This window comes from Sinohyriopsis cumingii, unplaced genomic scaffold (genome assembly GCF_028554795.1).
Source record: "Sinohyriopsis cumingii isolate HCF-2022 unplaced genomic scaffold, ASM2855479v2 utg001110l, whole genome shotgun sequence".
NCBI classification, from domain to species: domain Eukaryota; kingdom Metazoa; phylum Mollusca; class Bivalvia; order Unionida; family Unionidae; genus Sinohyriopsis; species Sinohyriopsis cumingii.
The window spans coordinates 862,139-886,355 of record NW_028315961.1 but is presented as its reverse complement, the minus strand read 5'-3'; the positions used below and the strand labels follow the sequence as shown (position 1 = coordinate 886,355).

The window sequence follows — 24,217 nt, the reverse complement described above, 5'->3', positions numbered from 1 at the left end:
ACAAAGCCAACTCGAACACGATTGTCATCTGCGTATGGTGCATTATCGGCAGCATTTGTCACGAGTTCTCCCTCGATTTCGATAAACGCTTCACACGGCAAAAAATATTTACTGGTATCTTGGACTTGAAGTTCAATTCGCGATCGTAGGTCGGGTTGTGCTGCATAATAAGAATAATATTGATAATCACGGACAGAATCATCCCTGCGCACTGGGGCATCCATATCAAACGCGGGATCAGCGGTTCGCGCAAACATTTTATTATTTATCATGTTGATGTTTTCAATTGCGATTTTTTCGTCGTAAATTCTTTGAATTCTGTTTAAGACCACTCCCCCGCTATTGCGTTCATGAGCGCGTTGGTGGATGACTGAGCCGCCAACGACTCTAGTTTTTCTTCCACGGCGTTATTTATTACTTTACTGACATTTGCAGGCATCACTGTCGTTGATGGCATCACCGGTGGTTTCTGTTTTCTTTTTCTCACCAATGACATTAGTTTATCTCGTGCGGCAGAAAATGCCTTTCCGGCAACATCTCCAATAGCACTAATACCCCTATCACGAATAACATCAATAGCCTTCATTCCTAATTGTTTGGCTAACGGCGCTACTTTTGGAGCCATTCTTGTAAATAACCCCGCAATGGTATTACCGAGACCATCTCCATAGTACGCGCGGTAAACAGGCAATCGCGAGTTTACCACGTAGACGAGTACTGGTTTATCGTGGTTGTAATGTATGATCATCTTATTATTATGTTAATGTTTTCCAATTAGTAATTGTGATCACCAGTGATTGATCAATCGCTGTGATGACCGTGGTCATCAAAACCATCCACGAGTTCGTTTATGAGCATTCGATATATATTAATACCCATTACACCGCCGGCAAATAGCCGCCTGCAAATATCAGCGGCTTCATTAATAATTTCTCTGGAATTATTTCCGGCTCGTTTCCCTCCGATAAGTACTTCTAACCGTGATATATCACTGAGAACATTACCAGGACAAGTAACACTAGCGTTTCCAACTAAGCCGCTGCCTAAATATCCATTTCCAGTTGTGTCCCATTTACCAAGAAATCCAGTTGACTTTTCTTTATCCACTCTACTCAATACCATCTTTTTAAAATCCTCGAAATCATTGCGAATATTTTTTGTGATTTTAAATTTGCCGCGTTTTGCCAGGTATACTTTTTTTATCCAATTCTTGTCATTTTTTATGTACTCTTTATACATTTTGTTTACAGCGTTTTCTCTTAGATCAGGTGAAAAATTCAGCGCGGTGAATCTAGCTAATTCAGTGACATCTAAACTTTTAATTTTATTGTATACATCGTGTGTAAATATACTTTGTGGTGAATACATTTTTTCTATAGTAACGTCTCCTTCCTCTTCTTTAGTATCACCTTGTCGTCGTAGTTCTTCTAGTACTCGTTCTTTTTGTCGTTGTTGCTGTCCAGTAGTTGTTATATCCACGGGAAGTGTTTCCAGAGACTTTTTTGTTTGTTCGGTCTCTGCTGCTATCTTTTCAAGTACAGGAAGAAGAGGCACTTCTCGTCGCTCGCCCTCCTTAGGAATATCTCCATATATTGCTCGTTCTGTTGCCGCTGTAACATCCTTAGTCGCTTTAGTTACCGGGGCAAATAACTGTTCACTTCCAACAGCAAAATCAGTTTGCATTTGTTGCCGCGTTTGAAGTTTCTCTCTCACTCTGTCTCGTAACGGTATAAACTTTTTAAGCGCTGCTAGCCGCTCTCTGGCTAGCCGAGTAGTAAGTGATTCACCTACCATTATTGTAAATTGATCCGCAATTTCAAATAAAATTTTCTAATTTTCCGCCGAGTCTTTCCATGGTGGCAGAAATATATCGAAGCGAAAGTAGTGTCATTGTGTGTATATGGATAGGTAATTAAAAACGTTATAGTACGACTTTATCGAAAAAAAAATAAACCATTACTTTTTCACATCACATGTATATAATGTTACATTGGTATGCCGACTTCGTCACGCGACGTGGGCACAGGTAACTTCAAGCTGAGGCTCCCCACAGGGGTTTCGTCTATAATCCTCCTAATGTTTTTAATCTTACTAGAGATCTCGCGGCGTTTTTCATAAAGCTGCCCGAGTTTTTTTCGTATTGTTTCAACGGCAGTGAATAACCCAATGAATACGCTTACGTCATTGCCATACAGGTTCTCATTAATTGTATGTTGTAATCGTTTTATAAAAGAATACTCGCGGGCTAGCGTAAAACGCCCCCGCTTCGATTGCTCGTTTATAACCTCATAATCGGATAATATTTCCTCGCTGTTGAGCCTATCAGATAATACAATTCCTTGATTTTTTAATTTTGAAATCTCAGTTAATATATTATTGATGTCTTGGGGATCCATATTCTTATAAACATCTTATTTCTAATATAAAAAATTTTAATAAAATTATTGGGGGTCATTTTTGACCCCGTTTTTTGTATGGACAGTACAATGCCGTAAATCTCCACTCGATGTTGCAGAAGTGTTTGTGGCAGATTACAGGCATACATATACTTAATTATGGACAGTACAATGCCGTAAATCTCCACTCGATGTTGCAGAAGTGTTTGTGGCAGATTACAGGCATACATATACTTAATTATGGACAGTACAAACAATGACGGGGGCGTGGTTTGCACTCAACCGAACCAAAACGCAACCCATAAAAATCAATCATGGTTGCGTAGTTGGAAAAAACCAACCGCGCACACTATGAATGATAGTGTGGGCTGCGTTTTGGTTCGTTTTGAACTTCAACGAAGGGGGCTTTATCCCCTCCCCCCCAATTATATAGAAAAAAAAAACATCTAACCGTTTCCCGCCAGGCAATTGCCCGCTGCGAGGTGCGAACCCGTAAATTGTTGACTCGAGTTTCATAGTCAAACATGTTTGCATCGGACTACGGACGCACCTAACAAATAACGAGTTTTTAAAAAATATAAGCACGTAGTGCGTTCCAGGTGAACGCGCATAGGTAACTCATTTACATTGAAACAGACGACTATTTGCAATCACGTGACAGCATAACTCTATCATGGCGACTTCGTCATACCCTCACGAGTTATCCCCCTTCAGATATGAAAATCGAATTCTATGTCCGTTTTTACTTGAGAAAGCTGTTTGATATACTCGTTCTGCAACAAATCGTACTGAGGCGCTACAAATGTCAAAATATTTTCCTGCCTCATTCATTGACTGAAATATTTTTTCCTCGTGCATTGATGTATCAAATGATTTGACGCCCCTTGCTGCTTTTAAGTACTTACCAGTCTGGCCTTTTTCAATATTTTCACTCTGAGAGATAGCTTGCAGATTACACAGTCTGTTATTTTGATAATTAGAATCAATGTGATCAATAACGAGACTATCTTTGATCAATCCGTGGAAACATTCATAGATGATTCTGTGACAGAGATATTTTTTCCCTCCAGCAGTAAACATTAAATACCCGTGATTGTTTTTCCATCCAACCGGCTTCTTCAGTCTACAATTTCTAACAACACCGTCGCGAGATGCCTCGTAATTAACAAGCACGGGGTGAGGTCTAAAGTCCTGGTTCATTTGCATAATAATACTATTTGTCTAATTCATTATTTGCTTTAATTATAAACCTTTCAATGTAGTCTTGAGGGTTTTTTATAATCCTGTCGTTGTTGGGGTCAATGACGGCGTTTTTAATTCGTTTATCGTAATAACGTTTTAACTCTCTGTATCGTTTTCCACCGCAGCTGATACACAACTGCGATTTTCCTCTTACACCAACGCGGCAAACCAAGCACGGAAGAGGGCCAAGGGACCCGTTGCGAACGCTTTGTAAATGATACCCACAGAATTCACCTCTACATGATTTATTGCACGGGGTTACCGACCCAATCATCAACCATTTGCAGTGATTCATTATATGATAATTCTTTCATCTAAATACTTGTTTTAATTATATGGAGGAGGAGTTCGAGAGATTATCAGCAATTAAGCCCTGGAAAAATATTAAGTTTAATCTCGATAGAGCCCTCAAGGGCGCACCAAAAGCGTTAATAAACGATAGAACCCTGTTAAATAAAATACGTGATTGTATTAATGAATTCAAGCGTGATGGTGCATCTCATAGTTGGTCAACATTTCGAATTGATGGCGTTGTTGATGCTACCATGAACGACAAACGCGCAGCAACGATAATATCACAACTTGACGGTAAAAAGTATTTCTTCAGAGTAAAATTTATTGTCCGGGTGGAATCAGGTAATTGGATCATACGTGATAAATTTGAACCGGTTCTCAGCGACAAGAAAACAGTCATTGTTAGCCGCGACTCCAAGCCGGGGCTGTTAACCGGAATTGACAAACCATACTATGAACGAGCGTATCCTGAAACAGCAGTTGTTTATGGAATATACCCGTTAAATAAGAAACCTGATATCGGAAAACTAGCGCCGATGAAACAGTCAACGGGGATAAATTGTGTAGCAGAACGAATAATATAGCATTTTACAAATGCATGTCGAGGAAACAAATTGACCGATTTACGACGTAGCAAAATAAACCAATGGGAACTAACCGTAAAAGAGCGAGGAGCAACCATCAGCGACATAGCGAGATTAGAAACATCGCTGAGATTTCCAATAACCGTTACAACGATAACCGGTGAAGTATTATACGAATCAAAGTACAAATCAAAGGGAGCCCCAATCAAAATTATTGATCATAACGAACACGCGTGGACGCCCGCGATCACAGTGTTTCCACGGGATAGAACAGTAAAGTATATCCCCGGGGAATTTATACAAGATGGTTTTCTCACGGAGAGGAAACTATTTGATGCTATTGCCTGCTTGTGTAAAAACGACCCTGTGTCAGTGTGGTTACTTCGCAGCGCTGAAAACGATGCGGATACTTTTGATCAGTTTGTAAGACCAAACGGTGAATTATACCGCACTGAAGCGTTTCACAACAAGATGAAAAAAACCGCCATAGAATTTAAGGAGCATGATGAACAACTGCTAACAAATTGTTTTACGATTTCATCGGTTGCGGCTCATGTTGCAGCAAGGAAAAATGCGTGGAGTCCAACGCGCAAGGAATTTCTACCGGATGTACAATCCAGTTGTTTGGAATATTATCACGGTGGACTATGGAACACTGAATACAGCCGCGACGCTATGATTTCCGTTGATATGGTTGCCTGTTATCCAGCGAGTTTTCTCGGGTATGGATCCGCCGCTGAGTATTTCAAACGATTTGGACACCCCAGACATGAAATGACTCGTGTTGCTATTAATGGACCACTGCCTGATTTTGATTTAACCGGATTCGCTCGCGTAGTATCATTTGAGTTTGCGGCAGGACTTCATCGCTGTTGCTATATTTGGATCGGTAGGCACATGGCTGAAAAAAAGTGGTTGCCAATAGCGCTGCTACGGTATATGATTGATTGTAGCATGCTTGTATCGTTGATTGTCAGTGACGCGATTATATCATACCGAGCGCAGACTGAAGTCTGGTTACCAGAACCGGAGCATCTAGATAGCATAATTGACGAATCCAGAAAACACATCAATGCCGACGAGGAATATATCATCGAATGGTCCAGGAGGATATTCAACCAACGAAACCGCGAGGCAAAAGATCTCGGTAGAAGAATAATCGGTAAGTTTACACAAGGTGGAAAAAACTGCGACTACAAACGATATTGCTCGCGGCTAATTATAGATGACGCAGAATATGATTTCGTAATCAAGGACGCAGTGGCGAAAAATAGATACGTGAACTGCGAAACAGCTTTTTTGTCCAATAGAACAAGGTTGGGTACAGTTGTCACCTACGGCGATGGAGACAGCCCAGCATACCCGCATTTGAGGGCGTCTATGCTGGGTTACGCCGCTATCAATTTATTCTCAATGATAAATAAATTTCCCGACACCGCGGTTAGAGTAGCCGTTGATTCGTTTTATGTTGACGTAAAGTACAAGGAAAACGTAGCCGGGTTTACTAGTCCGGACGAGAGTTGGGGTACATGGAGAATTAAAAATGAAATACGACGCGATTATTCCCCGTCAGCAGATGTCACCGTTGAAAACAATTACCTACGCGGTGATAAATTGTCAGAATGGTCTAATGCACCACCGTGTTCTGATCCAATTTGTAGACATAAAACAGTTTATTTAAGCGGCTGTGGCGGGTCAGGAAAGACGACTCGGGCAATTGAATTATTTCGAACGCGGGCAAGTATAATCGTGCTTACACCGACCCATAGACTAGCGCGAGAGATAAAACAACGAAATGTTGACGCCGTTACTTATCACAGCTTTTTTCGATACAGCGGTAGTGAGTGGACACCTGATCGAATGGGTGAAAAATTTATTCCTGAGGTTATCATCTGGGATGAGATATGTACTGTTTCGTTAGATGTTTTACAAATGTTTCTTGAGTGGTTGCTGCGCGCGAATACAGCGGTGATCATGTGTGGCGACCATGGCCAACCACCACCATTTGTCGGCGAGGGTCCACATGATTGGTTAAAGGGTTTTGTGGACTATTATGAAGAAACCGATACTGATTACCGGGCACTTGATGAACAACTGCGCGAGGTTAAAAAATTAATCAGATTACAGCCGGATAGAATTCAATGTGAAATAATCTGCGAGGTGATTCCGGAAACGCCATTAAATGAATTCTGGGAAACATGGAGACCAAACGATTTGATTGTAGCGAGTAGAAAGATAGTCAGAGACACACTTCAGCGGAAGTTGCTTACGTTGCATAAGGAAAAGTTTCCAACGCGCCCAGTGCCGTTATGCTATAGACCCGCGGACACACGGCGGCAGAACATTGAAGTTGAAATCCCGGCCCCGACAGCGTCAGGGACAAAAAAACAAATTCTCGTGCTGAATGATATCGTGCTCGTTGATATCAGCGTCGTCGAGGACGCGCTACGTGCTGATAAATCCCCGTGGACGCTAGGATACGCAACAACAATACATTCCTCGCAGGGACTGACTATCACGGACACAATTGTTTGGATAGTTGATAATCGCATCGAATGGTCAAATCTAGTCTATCTTGCAGTGTCCCGAGTGTGGAGGATAAATCAGCTTCGAAGAATTGTTATTGACGGAGTCAGTGACGGAGTCAGTGACGAAGTCACCAACGACAACGACATCATCGATGCAAGCGTCATCGATAGAAAACTCTCGGGTTACCGCCAACAGGATAAAAAAAAAACAGCGGCGTTTTGATATTGATGCCGAATTAATAATTGCGTTACGACAACAACAGAATAATCACTGCGCGAGTTGTAATTGTGTAATGCGTTGGCGTTATTCGGATAAAGACGCTCGCCAATTTACCGTGGACAGGATCGATAACAGTCTCGGTCATGTCAAAAACAATGTGAGATTGACCTGTCTTGAGTGCAATAGACGCAACGGCGCTAGTTAAGACCACGCGGGGGTAATTGAGTATCGTCAGGTATCACTTGTAGTTGCTCGCGTGTAAACCCCCGCTGTGGGGCAGTTGAATCCAGTCTATAGATCGGTGGTCTATCAGTTGATCGTGTTATCGTTGATATGTTATGTGTGGTAACACTCCAAATAGGATCAGTAGCTCTTTTTTTACCGCCTTCAAGCTCTCCTGGTTCATACAGATATCTCACGGTGACATCGCCGAGAATCGGCCTGGAAACGCTATCTATTTTTGATCTTCCGGGTATATACTCGTATTTAATCGCGTCGCTGGGCTTCATGTTGATTGCTCGGGTAATCTCGTTATTTAACGCTGCAATTACGCCTGGTAACCTTTTGACCCATTCACGAGATCGTTTTTCTTGGATAAATTCCTTCGCGTATTGATACCCAAATAACCGTTCAGCAACAGTCCGATTGAATCGTTCAACAATTGCCTGATCACGATGTAGCGCAGTATGACCTCGTCGTACCGCGACGCTATGATGTTTCAGCGTTGATAAAACAGCGCCGCGAAATTCACTACCAGGATCAACTTGTAATAGATTTGGCCAGCGCAGAGGACCTCTTCGATAAATTCTTTCAAACGCAGCGGCTACTTCAGTTGCTGACTTTCTTTTTAACGGCTCCGCTTGTTTGTATCGACTCGCAACATCAACTACGGTTAGCGCGTATTTGTAACCGTTGTCATGCGGCAGAAATAGTATATCAGCCTGATGAACTTCATTAGGTACGCTAACATCAAAGCGCGAGAAGTTGATTTGTTTAGGCGGTGGTAGATAGATTTGCCATATAGCCTGTTTGGACAACCAATTAGCCACAGTGGCCCTCGTTACTTTTGCAGCGCTTGCAAGCTTACCAATTGCGGCCTTCCCTTTCCAGTATCCCCTCGGAGAATAATAGATGGATTCCATGTTGTTATTATAAACGCTAGCGTTTTCAATTACCAGCGCGAGAAGCTCCGCTTCCAATCATTAATTTACCTTTCATAGCCGATTTTACCAACCATGAGGCCAATTTTTCCTTGAAGGATTTATCAGGAATAGCATTTAGCGCGTGAATTAATTTTACGTCCGCGATATGACGCTGTTGCAGATCGCTACTTTTGTAAGCAACATCATGAGCATGACACGCCTTATCGATAGCGTTTATTGGATACTCACCGGGTTTGGGCTGATTTTGATCATCGAGTCTGATATCTAATCGTGTTCCGGGGCCACAGTAGCTATATCCTGGGAGGTGTTTTTCTCCTGGATACCTTGCCCACGGGGTTCCGGGGAGTTTTGATAACTCGGCTGCAATATCACCTCCTCGCTTTTTTTTAAAACATCTCCGGGTCTAATAGAAATAAATCTAAATTTCTTTATACCGCATTGTGCACACTTGCCAGTAAGCGCCGATCTGTTATTTCTTGTTGTAACGGTTGTCATATCATTTGTGCCAGTACGCACTCTACACTTTACACAATATAGATCCATAATTTATGTATAGAGACATGAATATAATTGACTTTTCAGCGACTAAAACAAGAGAACCAGTTAAGCATGTTGCAGCGTTACCAAACTCGATCCGGATGATTATCATCGGACCATCTGGATCCGGCAAGACGCAATTGTTACTCAATTTAATAATGAGATGGATGAAGTGGGATAAGTTGTATTTGGTTGCTCCTAGCGTAGATGATCAACGATGCTACGAGGTGTTGAAAGATTTCAACGAGAATGCATCAGCGATCGCTAAAAAAAATGTCATCGAGTTTATTACAGATATCAATGATGCACCAGGTATCGATGATATTGATGGCGACGTTAACAATCTAGTCGTGTACGATGATGTCATGTTAGACAATCAAAAAAACCCAGCTAGGATATTTTCCAGAGGCAGGCATAAAAACACTGACGTGATATATGTCACTCAACGATACACTCAGATTCCAAAAGTAATCAGAGACAACTGTAATATTCTTGCTGTATTCAACGGCGTTGATACACACACGCTACGAAATATTTGGCAGACATGGTGTGGCGGTGACATGGACTTTAATGTTTTTCGAAACTTTTTTAGTCATGCTCAGTCGACCCCACATGGATTTGTAACGATAAATTTACATGATCCTCGGACACGATATCGTATCGGACTTGACCAAATATTCGGTTAGTTGTAAATAACCACTTAGCAGCAGAGGGGGCGATGACATCGACGCGGTCGTCGCGCCTTTTTACCGGACGCTGACGACGCTGGGATCGGCGCGCAGAAGGTATCAATTAAACTAAATGACGTCCGGGCAATTGTCGATTTGGACCCTCGACGATGACAACGACGACGACGTCATTTTTTTTTTACCAGGCGCTGACGACATCGGATCCGCTGAGTGCAGAAGGTATTAATTAAGCCAAATGACGTTTGGACAAAATGTCCGATTCGCCCCCTCTGCTGCTAGAGAGACAAACATACATAATTACTAAACTTGTAAGAGTTTTAATTCTAATGATTTTAATGGAATACTCTGCAGAGATTCAAACCCGGGTCTATGCGTTTTGGTTACTATCGCTTTGCCTTCAGGGGCCAACCCCCATACTTTACGGACTAGATGTATAGCCCCGATAAAGAATAAACATAGTGTCTATAATGCATTAATACATTGCAGACACTCCCGAATCATGACAAAGTAATTAACTTTAGTATAGATAGTCACTCCAGATTAGAGATGTAGAATGCGAGACAAAAACCAAAGTTTTTTAATAGGAACATACCACTGCATATATCTTTCCTTGATCGAAAAAATAACACTAGTGCAGCAATAAACAGGCAAGCAGCCAGGAAAGAAAGGATTCCGGATACAATCAGCATTATCTGGTTGGTATTTCCCAGTGTATCTGAAACAAAATCCAGTGAGTAATTTTAAACTTAATGGTGGAGCAATTTATTGTTTATACCTTCAGTCCAACCACCTGATTCCATATTAATTGTTCATGCTAATGATAATGGCCCATAGTGATGGGGTCGGTATTATGGCAGTAGCTGGCAGCCGGAATGGGGTCTTGCTGTGATTTGCTGATCTGCTCAACTCCATTTCTGAAATGTTCACTAGCTCAACTCGTCACAATGCATCGCCTTTCATATTAGAGGCAGAGATGTTAAAGAAAATATCCTTTAAATTCATGAGCAGGGACTTAAAAAAACAACTTAGACGATTTCAAACAATGTCAAAGAGAGAGCCAGAAAGAACATGTATTAAAGATTTTTTGTAAAGCATTTATTATTATTATTGTTGTTTTTATTATTATTATATTGCTGCTAAATCAAAATTTGTTTTAATAAACTTCACAAAAACAAATATCAACAAACACAAGGAAAGATTAGGGATAGTCCACTCCGATTCACGTACAACTTTCAAATGCTCAACATGAATGTTTATACAAGGTTTATAACAATGTGGAGTAAGACTTAACTTTCAATAAACCGTTACAGTCTTATTTTGAGATTGATGCACATTACAAGTCTGTGCTGAAGAAAATTGATAGTTATAATGTTCACTAAACTACCATTCTGTTTTGTGATTGTTTACTTCCAAAAGAAGGCAGTAAATATTCTAACATCAGTTCTTTTCATAACGTTGATGAGATAATCTTCCAGAGCAGGGAATCCACATGAATCCAAATATTTCAAGCCATTGTCATTGGGAAAGTAGACAGCCACCTAATGGGTTCCTTCATGATTACTGTCATTAGTCACTGCTGACATCTAAGTGGAGGTAGTCGATGCAGTTTTTAAGGTTTTGAAATCTTGGATTTTGAAGGTCTCTTTAAACAGGATGTGAAAGAGGAAATCCAATACATGTATTTCTGTTGTTTTAGCTCTGCAAAATGTAACATATTCACCTTTTTTGTCTTCTCTTTTTTCCATCTTATCACATCCAGAGTTTTTGCTTCCTTTTAATATGTTCTCATTTCCTCATCTTGTTGTGGAAAAAAAATCTGTTAATTCTTCTTTTTTGACTCATCTTTCTTGCCGACACTAGCCAATAAGAAACTAGTAATAGTAAACATCCCCTTTGTTCTAACATTGAAAAAATATTATGCATGTCCTTTCCCCATCACTATATGTGGGTTTGTCTCCTAAAAACATCCAAATGAAATTTGAGCACAATAATAGAATAATAGAAACAATTTTGGCATTAGTTCTTCTTTTGTTCTTTTTTCAGATTCCCATTTCCAGGATTCCAATCGTTTCGGATCCAATTTTACTGTTTCAAAAGGGACTTGCCCTCCTCGCTTCAGGCATTACACCTACAATGGATTTCCTCACCTGTTATGAAACCAATTAGTGATTCTTTGGTAAAGGTTTGATTTTTTTTCTGGTTATGTTAGCATTATGTGTGCTATATTTATTGTAAAAAAATGAATTTAAGTCTTTGATATTTATACGTGTCCGGACTGGTATTTCATTAGACCAAATTTGTTCTGAGTATTTTGTTGCCTTTTTATCTTGGTATTTTGCTATTTAAAAATATTAAATGGAGAAAAGAAAGAGAACACATTTTAAAGTACTGGACTTTCATGACAGTTCGGTTATTTCAAGGGTGGAACATGTGTGTCGCCAAAATATGCAATATATTTTTAACATTAACATTATGGTCAATGGGAATTTTATAACAGTGTCATGAAAACTGGACTACGTGAATACACTTTACACAACTCAGTTAACCTGAGCTCCCATAAAAGGAGAAATGTGTACAATAATTATCACAAATATTAGCCAAATAGGAATAATCTAATGCAAACAAATGAAGTGAATATTTTGTTTACACTAACATGCTAAAAACATGCAATTATGCAAAATTAGCTTATAAGTGTGTTGCACTTATTTGTTTGAATAGTTTAATGGGGATACTTTTGAAATTATAAAGTGTACATGAGATATTATCTTTAAAATAGATGTTATAACACTGGGTCACACATTTTCATTCTTATAACAATTATCTTGAGAACTACTGACCCAGACCTTTTATTTTTATAACAATTAATTTGGTTACCAAAGGTTCACCAGCTTTTCTGAAAAATTGATAACTACTAGCCCAAAGTTTCCGAAACATTTGAGGGTCAGTGGCCATGTTGACCTAAATAAGTTCTGAAAGGTCAGTGAGGTAAGAAGGTTTAAAAAATGTGATGATCACAGGTCTAGTGTTCTGCATAAAATTTGCTGCCCACTGGTCTAGGGATTTTCTTCGTAAAAGATGGTTCAGACTTTTGTTATACAATTCATTTGGAAAAAGGTGTGACCCATTTTCTCAAATATATACTGCCTTAGTGACGTAACATTAAACGTACACGCATCACGACAGGGATTCTATCCTTGTTGGAGACACATTAATTTTTATTAACTGGATTTTGCAGATGTTAGTTGGCAATATTTGTATCTATAATCTAACATAAAGGTGCCAATTCCAATGTTTGTGCAGGCCACTTACCACCGATTCATCCAAACACTGTCACCCTAATTACCATGCCGAGTACATTTGAATAAATTAATACATCTTACACATTATTCACTTTCACACCCGTCCTAATGACAGTTATTCAGCCATTAGTAGATCATTTGTGCAAATTGGGTAAAATATTCTGACTCATCTTAGCCTAATAACTTGCTGGAGCCAGAAATATGACTGAATTATCTTTTTGATGGATAAGTAAGTGATATTCTACTGCCAGCCCGTGTTTGCACAAATATATCCTTTTCCCCAAATACACTCATAGCGGCTTCTTTCTAGTACTGAATCAGACCTTTGACAATAAACTTATAAAGTATCCTTTTGAAGTCAGTTGCCTCTACCATTTTTGGCCGATGTTCAATGTAAAACTTGCATGCTATTGGCTAGTTGCTAAGGGAGGAAATATGTAAAATCCAACAGATGTTGCTAGTGCAAAACTCTCATATATCTCATCAATCCTGCAAGGTGTAGAAAGACTAACATATTATGATCCAAGATGCTATTGTTAGTGATGAAAATATTTTGCGCTTAAAGAGCAATAAATCTTAATTCTTCTTACATGGCTCAATCAGTTACAAAATCTTGAATTAGTACAAAAAAGCTTGTGACACTGCACTGGTCAAAACCTTGCTGATTGCATTTTTATCATGATGGTCTTGTTGTTGTTGATGAGTTTAATGCCATTTTTCAGCACAAGATAGGCTATACATGGCGGCCAGTATAAATGGTGAAGGAAGAACCCAGGAAAACCCTGGTAAGAACCACTGACCCATGAGAAGCTCATGATGGTATCATACAATCTTATCACAAGTGTAATAATTCAAAAGATTGAGATTTTATATAAATGTTTGCACACGACGTAGAGTTGTGCATGGTCCAAGGATGTTTTGATTCAAGAATATGTAAAAATATGCAATATTAGTGCATTACCAAGTAAAAGTTAATTTTTTTTTAGGTGAAATTATTTTTGAAAAGTTGGCGCCAGTCAGCCTGAACAAAAAGATTGCCATCAGTACATTTCTAGCAGCTGGAAAATAGAAGGGTTTTTCTGTTTTATTTATTTGTCATGTCTATGTTTTGTCTTTGCCTTTGAAAAGACTCATTATGAGTCGAAAGCGCTCAGGCTAGTAAGATACTAGCTTTGCACTGTTCGTTGTCAGTTTATTGCATATATATATATATATATATATATATATATATATATATATATATATATATATACATACCTTGTGCCTCAGTTTATAAATCTCTGGCTTCTTCCGTATACTAGATCATTTTTAAATCTGACTTGCCTAGAGTTCCGGTGCACTTCAAGTTCGACTTTGTTCCATCCTTTAAGACAAGTAGATGGGGACCCTGTAGTGACAGGTCCTGCTACTCATGACAAGTGTTCAATTCCTTATTAGGATCATAAATAGCATTCTGGATTACAATTTTATTATTCTCTCTCTCCTTCAGTTCAACCTTGTGCCAAAATTAATGTCAATGCATAATCATGATACAAACAAATACCATCCATCCATCCAAGCAAGCATCAGTGTCAAGTGTTTTAAGACCTTTCAACCCTGGTGTATTAGCTACGTTAACAGTATATAATAAGTAACCTTGTAATTCTGCAAATGATTTGAAAAGCTGCAGAAACAAAATATAAACAATTAGCTAATTATCATCTATATGTAAGTATATTAAGTACAATTATCAAGCATTTTTTCTCATAATAAAATTAAATAATCATATGAGTTACTGCAGTTGACACTGAGGACTGTTTGGAGGACTCACCTATCACCCTGCCATGACCGTTACATTTTTTTCAGTATATGCAAAAAGAACTAAAGTCAACTTTATGTGTTGCCAATATTTCCATATTCTGTATGAAGAAAAGAGAAAAACTTCTTGAAAAAGTTGAAGAAAGGGGGTTTGTAATGGAATATTCAGTTTCTTCTGCTTCCTTATACATCATAATACCTGCATGTTTATATTTGGTGTCTTTCCAAAAAAGAAGGAAAAAGGAAAATAGCTAATGATTTTTTCCGGATGGAATTTCCTTCATCCATGTAACAATTATATTTCAAGAGGGTTAAGTTTCTTGACAATTCTAGAAAGTTTGAACTAGTAAAACACAGATTCGGTCTGGTCTAAATGTCATGGGCTCATGCACAATATTCATCATTCTTTATTTAAGGACAGACTACTTTTGGGACATCAAAATGGGGTGGGAGGAGTGAATCAGGCAATTTTGACTGAAGAGTATTGCAGCACTAAAAATAGTTTTGGGCTCCAATTCCCTCCAAGTACGCTGTACAGTGGGGATCCTGAATGTGTGCAGCACTTCAGCAATCACTTCCTGTTTGGCGGAAAGACAAGTCTTTTTGCTGAGCATATGAAGACCTAGGATGGTAATTGCTAATGATGTTTTTCCAATGAAGGAGTCTCCAAGCACAGAAAAGGGTATATGTGCCTCTTTGTCACCAGAGGTACACAACCACCAAAAGCAAAATTTACTTCCCTGATATTAAAAAAAGCAAAGCAAATTTCAAGCAATAGAGAACTGTGTAGACAGCTAGTTAAACATAATGCCTGAAAATGGATCAGTTGTCAAATAAAAAATTGTCAACTGAAACACCCACGAGTCATTTCTTGCAATTTTTAAAGCCTCGTTATACACTTCTTGTTGAGCAATTCATCAAAATTCCTTTTACGGAATAATACTAAAAACCAAAACCCATATATACTGGATGTTAAAAGCCAAGCACACACCAAATATGGTTTCTGCATCTGCATTCATTATTTCACAAATATTCCAAGTGAATATCTTACAAAGATATGGACTGCATTCATCTTTATTAGAACGATTTGTGCAGAACAGCGATACTAGTCTGCGATGAAATGAATAATATTAAAAACGTGTAATACCACAGACAAAATAAAACAATTTCAAGAATATGTTCACTTAACAGGCAAGTACAGAAGTCCTGTACTGACTTGATTTCATCTTAAAATAAGAGATCATCTTCATACATCTTCCATCGCCTATGTGTCCTTGCTTTAGAACATGACTACACAGAATGTATTTCCCTTCATATTTTTGATCACCAAGCTGTACCTATGCTAATACCTGTATTATAAGATGTCTACCACTACCAGTCTACTGTATTCAGTGCAACAGATTAGTGGTAGGTACAAAACCAGAAACACCTTGCCATATATATATATATATATACATACACACACACAAACACCTCTCCCTTGATAACTTATGCACAATGGGGCCCACAAACATAGACCTCACTATAACTGAGGCACAAGTTACTGAGGTACCTCCAAAAATAGGATAAAATTGCATTGACACTGAGAAAAACGTGAGGGGGGAGGAAAGCGGGGCGTTAGGGAACTGGGCTGTTTATTGACTGAATCCTCATTTTACAATCATGTAGATAATAACTTTTAATAATGCTCTTTTTCTAATGAAGTTGTTCGTCATTCTGTTTAAATAACATTTATTTTCAAAATGTCCAACATATGAAAGATCTTTCCAGCTGGGTACAACAACCATCATGTGTACACGAAAAATCTGTGTATTACATCACTGCTTTTTGTTTTCTTGATGAGTCTGGTTCCCATAACAGTGTTTAATATTATCCTGCCAAATGTGGAGTCCATTATAGTAGGGAACTAGAAAAAATGTTGATATACCATCAAACAAGATTCCTTTTTTTTTCAAAAAACACGCAACATTTATTTTGTGAGACAATCATCTACGTCGAAAACCAAATTTTTGGATTGTTCAGTTAGTACAATAATGATGTTGTGATTTCACCTGAAGTGATAAGGAAACTTATCACCCTTGAGGATTTCTCTAAGTACAAGTTCAAGAATTCTCTGAAACTGGCTTGCCCACAATTGTCCGTATCTGTGAAATCAAGCTCTTTTATGAAGTGTTGATTTTGCTTCAGTTGCCTTGCTATCTTTGATCACATTTATGAAAGAGTCGGTTAAGTTAAGGTAGTTTATGTTACATACACAATAACATTTGTAAGTGTTTGATTGATCAAATGAAGTGAGTTCACCCAACATATGGCTGGGGCTGCTCGATTTTAAGTTTCTTGGATTTTCATGCCTTTTAACTCTTATTCCACTTCCTTTATTTTAATTGAAAAGACATAATTAATGTGATAATACAGAGGAGGCCAGCTTTTAATTCAGTGCAGCAATACAACAAATACTTCCAGAAGTCACTTATCAAAACATGGTCGGCACTTAATTAGGTTCTCAGATAATAGCTATTACGGTAGATTGACGCATTTTATGTTTAATTTCAAGAGGACATGTTTCATTTATGATAATTACACTTAAAAGGAACTAAAAGATAGAACTAGAACACAAATTCAATTGATAAAATAATTATTTAATTTTTATTTATTTATTAAAGTACTGTCTCCACTCAGCATAAGTGCCATTTTCATTGATCGAAATTTCCTTACATATTGTTAATTGCAGTGTACTAGGAATGTCGTTTGGAAAGAAAATGTCACAAATTGTATGTCCTATTTTTAAATTTGATATTTCACAGTGTTGACTAAAATTTCCAGGTCCTATCTACCGTTTTTGATGATAAAACGAGTGATACATCAAAAGTTTCCGTTACCAATTTTGATCATGATTTTCTTCAAGTTCAACAAAAAGGGATCAATTTTGAGGGTATTTTCTGGTTTAAAAATTGGGATCCACGCCTGACACCGCGTTATACGTGGGTTCATGAGTTATCAGGGCGTGAGTTATCAAGGAGAGAGAGAGAGAGACATACATGCACACACACATACCTATATGGCTTTTTCTTTCATTGTAACCATGGAACACAATAATTTTCTAGAACTGCCTGCCAACAGTTTTTGTGTTATTGTAAAATGGTTTTAGCAATATAACAATGTTATATCTATCAATTTAAATCTTACGAAACTTATACATGTCATGGAATTGTAAGTACTTTATGCTTTATATCTGAACAAAAGTGTGCTTGGGTTTCGTTAAAATTTACAATGTTACCTAAGGGTAGTTATTTTTGTATTTACTTATTATAAACTTCTGACTTCAGTTACACAAAGCTGTATGTGCAAAGCAATTGCAGTGAGAAAATCCAATTACATTAAGTTCTCTGGCCATGGATTTCACCACAGTCAGTGTGCTGATAGAGTCAAGTCTGAATGTATTATTACAACAGTTCAGTCAGGATTCTGTTCACATTATGGATGGATTCCTAGCAGAATAAAGCAAAATATCTTACAGCTGGCTCTGCCCAACCAAACCAGGATGTGAGTGTATGTCGAAAATGACATACACCAATAAAATTTAAGGAAGCAATCATCCGCAGTTGAGATGATGTACCGACTCAATGGGCATAAACTAAACATTGGAAAGAAGCAAAACCAACTAATTTTGTAAAACTTCACAAATAATTTAATTATCAATGTTATTAAATGAAACTTTATGAGGAAATTATGATATTATAAATTAAATCCAAGATAATCATAACAAGTTCTATGTAAGACCAAAAGAATCAAATGATTCAAATTTCAGTCCTGGTATATTAAAATCATTGTCCATAACTCCTCTGAATAATTTACAATAGCCCAGAATAATATTTTCTTCCAATGAGCACTCTGTACTTTGAATGAATAATCAAAACAAATGTTTCTTCCCATCTAAAATCAACATTAAAGTAGGAAACAGGAAATAAGAAAGACAAAAAAGTCCAGCAATATGTGCATGTACAAAAAGATAAAGGGTGAGAGCGTATTTTGCTACTACTTGCTAGAAGACATTTTGCAAATATCCCACATAAAAAAAACCCACCTCACCTAATCCATCCAATCAGAAATCACTTTTTTAAGAACTCTTCTGATAAACCTATCCAATGGGAAATGACCCAAAACTTTTAAACTGGTCTTATTGTTAATATTATTATTAATGATCATCAACACCTACACAAACACTAGGTACTATAATAATAATAATAATATTAATGACCTTATTTAAAGAGGGTAACACAATTAGCTAAAAACTAATCTACCTTGAGGCCCTCATACAAAGGAATTCATTTATTTAAGCTGCATCTCTGAAGCCACTGGATATATTGGGTTTGGAAGAAGGAAATAGAGTGGGCATTTCTAATCTCAACTGGAATACTATTCCAGAGCAGAGTTCCAGAGTATTGGAAACTTTTTTTAAATAACTCCTTATTTGTTTTGGGAATTTTATACTGTTTGGTAGACATGGATCACAGGTGGGGAGTATTACCAGGTAGCCTATACTGGAACAGTGATTGTAAATATTCAGGAGCACTATTATGAGATATCCTGTACATTAATTTGGCTTTTCTCAAACAGATTCAGTCTTTAATAGGTAATATTTTTAACCTACCAGCTAAACTTTCCTTGCTTTCTTTCTGGATTGATATTAGCCCAAATGCTTTTTTTTGAAGATGTGCTGGCTTTGCTATGTTTTTATCATTTGAATTACCCCATACTGTGCTACAGTAGTCCAAATAGGGTTGTATGTAACTGTTATAAAATAGTTTTCTGTGCCTTTCAGGGAGAAAATGTCTTATCCTACTGAGAAGCCATAAACTTGAATTGACTTTTTTACTGATATGTTTGATATGTTCAGTCCATGATAGGTTATTATCTACCAGAACACCAAGTAGTCTATCATGACAGACCATTTGCAAATTTTTATTCTTCCATGTCAGACATAGTTCATCACTATCAAGATTTGTCCTTCTTTGCTGTGTTGAGATAAGTAATATTTTAGTTTTACCAGTATTTACCACCATGCCATTAAATGTGCACCAGTTTCCAGTTTGTTTAGTGCATTCTGAAAAAAAAATTTGAGCTCATGCTTTGTGTTTTGGATGTCTGACAATGTTGTGTCATCTGCATAGAGGTCTGTAGATGATATTGAGTCTCTTAGTAAAAGTGGTAGGTCATTAATAAATAAAATGAATAGTAATGGACCTAGAATTTAGCCTTGTGGTACTCCATATCTAATTGTTTCAGGTTCAGACAGAACATTATTTATGTAAACAATTGTGTTCTCTCATTTAAGTACGAAGTAAACCATCTAATTGTTCTTTCATCACACTGGTAGATTTTCAGTTTCTTCAAAAGAATTTCATGATCCACCATGTCAAAAGCTTTCCTGAAATCTACAAATACAGTTCCTATTATTCTACCTTGGTCAAGTGCTTGAAGCCATTTATCAGTTAGGGAGATCAAGGCAGTCTCACAAGAATGGTTCTGTCTAAAGCCTGATTGATTAGGGTGTAACAGCAAGTGTTTGGTTAAATATGACATGAATGAGTCATGGACATGTTTTTCAATCAATTTTGACAAGTTTGGTAGTATTGAGATTGGTCAGTAGTTATCAGCATCATCCTTAGAACCAGATTTGTGAATAGGAGTTACTTTTGCAGTTTTCCATATTTTGGGGACAGACGAGGTCGCAATACTGAAATTAATTATGAATGTTATGCTATCTACAATAGCAAAGGCAGAAGATTTAATGAGTCGTGGACCAATCTGATCAAGTCCTGTAGCTTTCTTGTTATCAAGTTCACTAAGACATTTTTTAACAAAGTTTTTTGACACTGGTGGGATAGAGAAACATACCTCCTTAGAGATTTTGCTGCTGCAGAACTTTTTCAGTTCATTAAAGTTGTTTTCTATCACTGGCTCTTTTAACTTTGTGGTAATGTTGATGAAAAAATCATTGAAAACATTTGCAATGTCAGTTTCATCAGTGACTATGGTGTCATTTACCAGAAGTGAGTGAATTTTATTTGTCTGTTTTTTGTGCATTCCTCCAGTGAGTTCATTGAAGACTTTCCAAATGGAGTTTGTGTTGCTCTTTTTGTTTTCAAGCAATGATTGATAATAAGTTTGTTTTAGCTTTTTTAATCATACTTGTTATTTTATTTCTCCATACTTTATATTGTGCATGGTTTTCCATAGCCTTGAATTTGTCTCATGTTTTCATAGCATTTAGGATTTCAGTAGTAAGCCAATTAGGTTGAATATCAGTCTTTACTCGATGTACTTTCAGTGGTGCATGCTTAGATACTACATCCATGAATAAGTCAGTCCACACCCTCATGGCTTCATCTATGTCATCCAAATTTTGGATCATATTCCACGGAACTTTATATAGGTCATTGAGAAATTGTTCTTCATTAAAATTTTTGAACGATCTGTAAGTGATCATTTTATGTGTATTTTTCTTATTTTTCTTGCATTTAACCTTTCTTGTCAAAAAAGTATTATAGTGGTCACTAAGACCAACATTCAGTACATTAACACAAGCCACATTGTCTGGTAGGTTGGTATAAATGTGATCAATAAGAGTGCTCGATTTTTCTGTTACCCTTGTAGGCTCATTTACCAGCTGGTCTAGGCCTAATGATTCAATAAATTCCATCCAGTTGTTCCTTATTTGAGTATTGAGAAGGTCCTTATTTATATCTCCGAGTATATATGTTTTTTCTCCTGTGCTAGAACATTTTCCATTTGTTTCAAAAAGTTATCATTCCAAAATGCTTTGGAGGAAGGTGGTCTACAAATGAAACCAGCTAGGAAAGATTTTGCATTATTTTGAAAATTTTCCACCCAGATACTCTCAATTTCATGTGACTCCAAGTCAAGTCGCCTTTTTACATTTACTTCTTCCCTAATGTATACAAGACACCCCTCTGCTGTCTCTCTGTCCCTACACAATGGTTTATTGTAGCCTTGACAGTGAAATAGATCATCATTGTGCTTAGCATTTAATTTGGTTTCAGTGAGTCCTAAAACATGCACATTATTTTCCTTGGAAGACAACATTAACTTAATCTGGTCTATCTTTCCCACTATACCTTGTACATTTAAGTGACCTATGTTAAAACCTTTTGTATTTAGTTTCATATCAACTATATGTATGTCATCATGCAATGGGGTACTCACTGAGATTGTCTCCATACTAGTTTTATCATTCTTACATCCTATTTCTGTATTTAAATGTTCATATATATTAGCATCTTCAAAGTCACATGGAATCTGTACTCTTAATATCTTAAAATAGAATTGTATATTTGTGTACAAAAATTAACTTGATTATTATTGATCATTTCAAATTACAGTCATGAACAAATGTTACACATAATATAGATATGGTCTTCAGAATAAAGGAATGATTTTTCTGGTGCTTCTTTAATTTTTAGAGAAATATCACACATGATGATCCACACCATTTTTGTCTTATTGATTTATATGCCACCAATGCCTACATGATGTACAGCAACATAAATTTTAAATGATTGGATGAAATCTGGAACTCAAAAAACCAATGCATCTTCAAGCATGACCTTTATCAAAAGCCTCCTGACATTTGTCAGAGCAATAAATCTGTATTTTCTTGCACAACAAATTGATACAGGAATGATCAACTGAGGAAAAATTTGAGCAAACTTACAGATAATATCCAGAAAGGCCAAACAATGCATCAGGTGCTTTTTTATTGATAGACACTGGGAATTCAGAGATATGTTTAACCTTAACTTGAATCATCAGATTTAACTTGATCATGTCCAGAATATGTCCTAAAAATGTAAAACAAGCTTGGCAAAAGTCACTTTTACTTAAATAAATTGTCAAATCTGCCTCACTCAGTCAAGCAAAACATTTCCGGACAGTTTTCAAGTGATCTTTCCAGGTGGCCTGGTATATAATGACACCATTGATGTCAATGTTCATTAAATGCTGGAATGCTGAGTGATAAGTTTTAATACCAAATGGCATACATTTATATTGGCATAAGTGAAGTCTAGTGGAACCCTTTGAACAGGTTGGACCTGGTGGCATATTTTGTGTTTCTGATTTTGTTAGGTCATTAATTAATTCTTGGAAATGAAAATGAGAGAATGATTGGGAAAAAGAAGATAACATATATCAATACAATATGATTGACCAATACAAGGAGCAATGGTGACCTCATCGAAAGCCTGACCAATTCATTTTTAATAGGATAAATGTTTTGATCCAGATAAGGCTTGGAAGTTACAAGTGGATTAACCAAAACATTATCTACAGCAAAGCCGTTTCCTAGCAATAAATGAACACCCTCAATGGACAAAGAATTCTCAGCTCAGAAAAAATCCACACTCTACTCCCTGAATTAGAAAACTTTCAAAAGAAGAAGACTTCTCAGACAAAGTATCCGATAATAAAAGACTTTAAGATGCTCAATTGTATTTAATAGGAATAGGACTAATAAGTGACATAGCACCTTTCAAAATGAATGTGTCATACTCCTCCATAATGTAATCGGTCTGGGGTTTTTTCACCCCCAAAAATGTATTGTTTACAATACACTACCATGATAATGACCTCTTAGAAATAAAAGCATCTGCAATAGCTCTGTCTTTTCTTCTTTTACTTTTAACTCAGTTTTATAATGAATTATTGTACCTATTCACTTGCATTAAGTGCATGAAGGAAGAGCTAAGGATTTCTGATCAGTTTTATCAGAAGTTTGAGTCTTATAAGTTGTGGCAAATTTAAATTTTTAAATACTCGCACAAGAATGAGATTGTTTTGTGCTAAACATCTGCTGAGAGGAAGACTTATTAACCAATGAACCTTCATGAGTCAGAGAATAGTCTTTAGCTGTAAGAACAGTGTTTTCCATGGCATTCATCTAGGTAAGTCTTATCGTCACTTATCAATCTTTTAAGATGCAAACCATCTGAGAAATATTCATTTTTTCCTAGCAAACTTGACATGAGTTTAGCTATATTTTTTCTTTTTTTGCTTTTCCAAAACCTCTGTCAATATACCTCATGTGCCAACTCATAACCCTTCAATATCCATTCAATAATCAAATCGTAATCAGTACTTCCTTCAAATGACAGTAAATAATAAACTTCATGAAATTTGGCAATAAGTACACTCTGCAGTGTCTATATTATTATTATTGTTATTATTATTATTATTATCATTAATGATTATAAACTCCAATGTAAATACATATTTATGGATCCTATGCAATCTACACACTTAATGTCTTGGAAAAGTTTTGTATTCATGCAAAAAAAGCAGCTATTTTAGTTATAGATGATCATTACAATTTTCAGTCATGAACACAAATTACACATACTATAGATACAGTCAAGCAACAAGAGCTACAAATAATATAGATATACATAG

At 37.0% G+C, this 24,217-nt stretch overlaps 1 protein-coding gene across 2 annotated transcripts in view; it reads right to left on the bottom strand.

The window, feature by feature from the left end:
- The window catches only part of LOC149772829 (nephrin-like), a 267,846-nt gene that overhangs the window by 27,804 nt on the left and 215,825 nt on the right, over positions 1-24,217 (bottom strand). For both annotated transcript variants that reach the window (XM_089947226.1, XM_089947227.1), the window contains one exon: positions 10,246-10,368. In XM_089947226.1, coding sequence (XP_089803352.1) covers positions 10,246-10,368 — 123 coding nt within the window. The remainder of the gene's footprint in view (positions 1-10,245; positions 10,369-24,217) is intronic.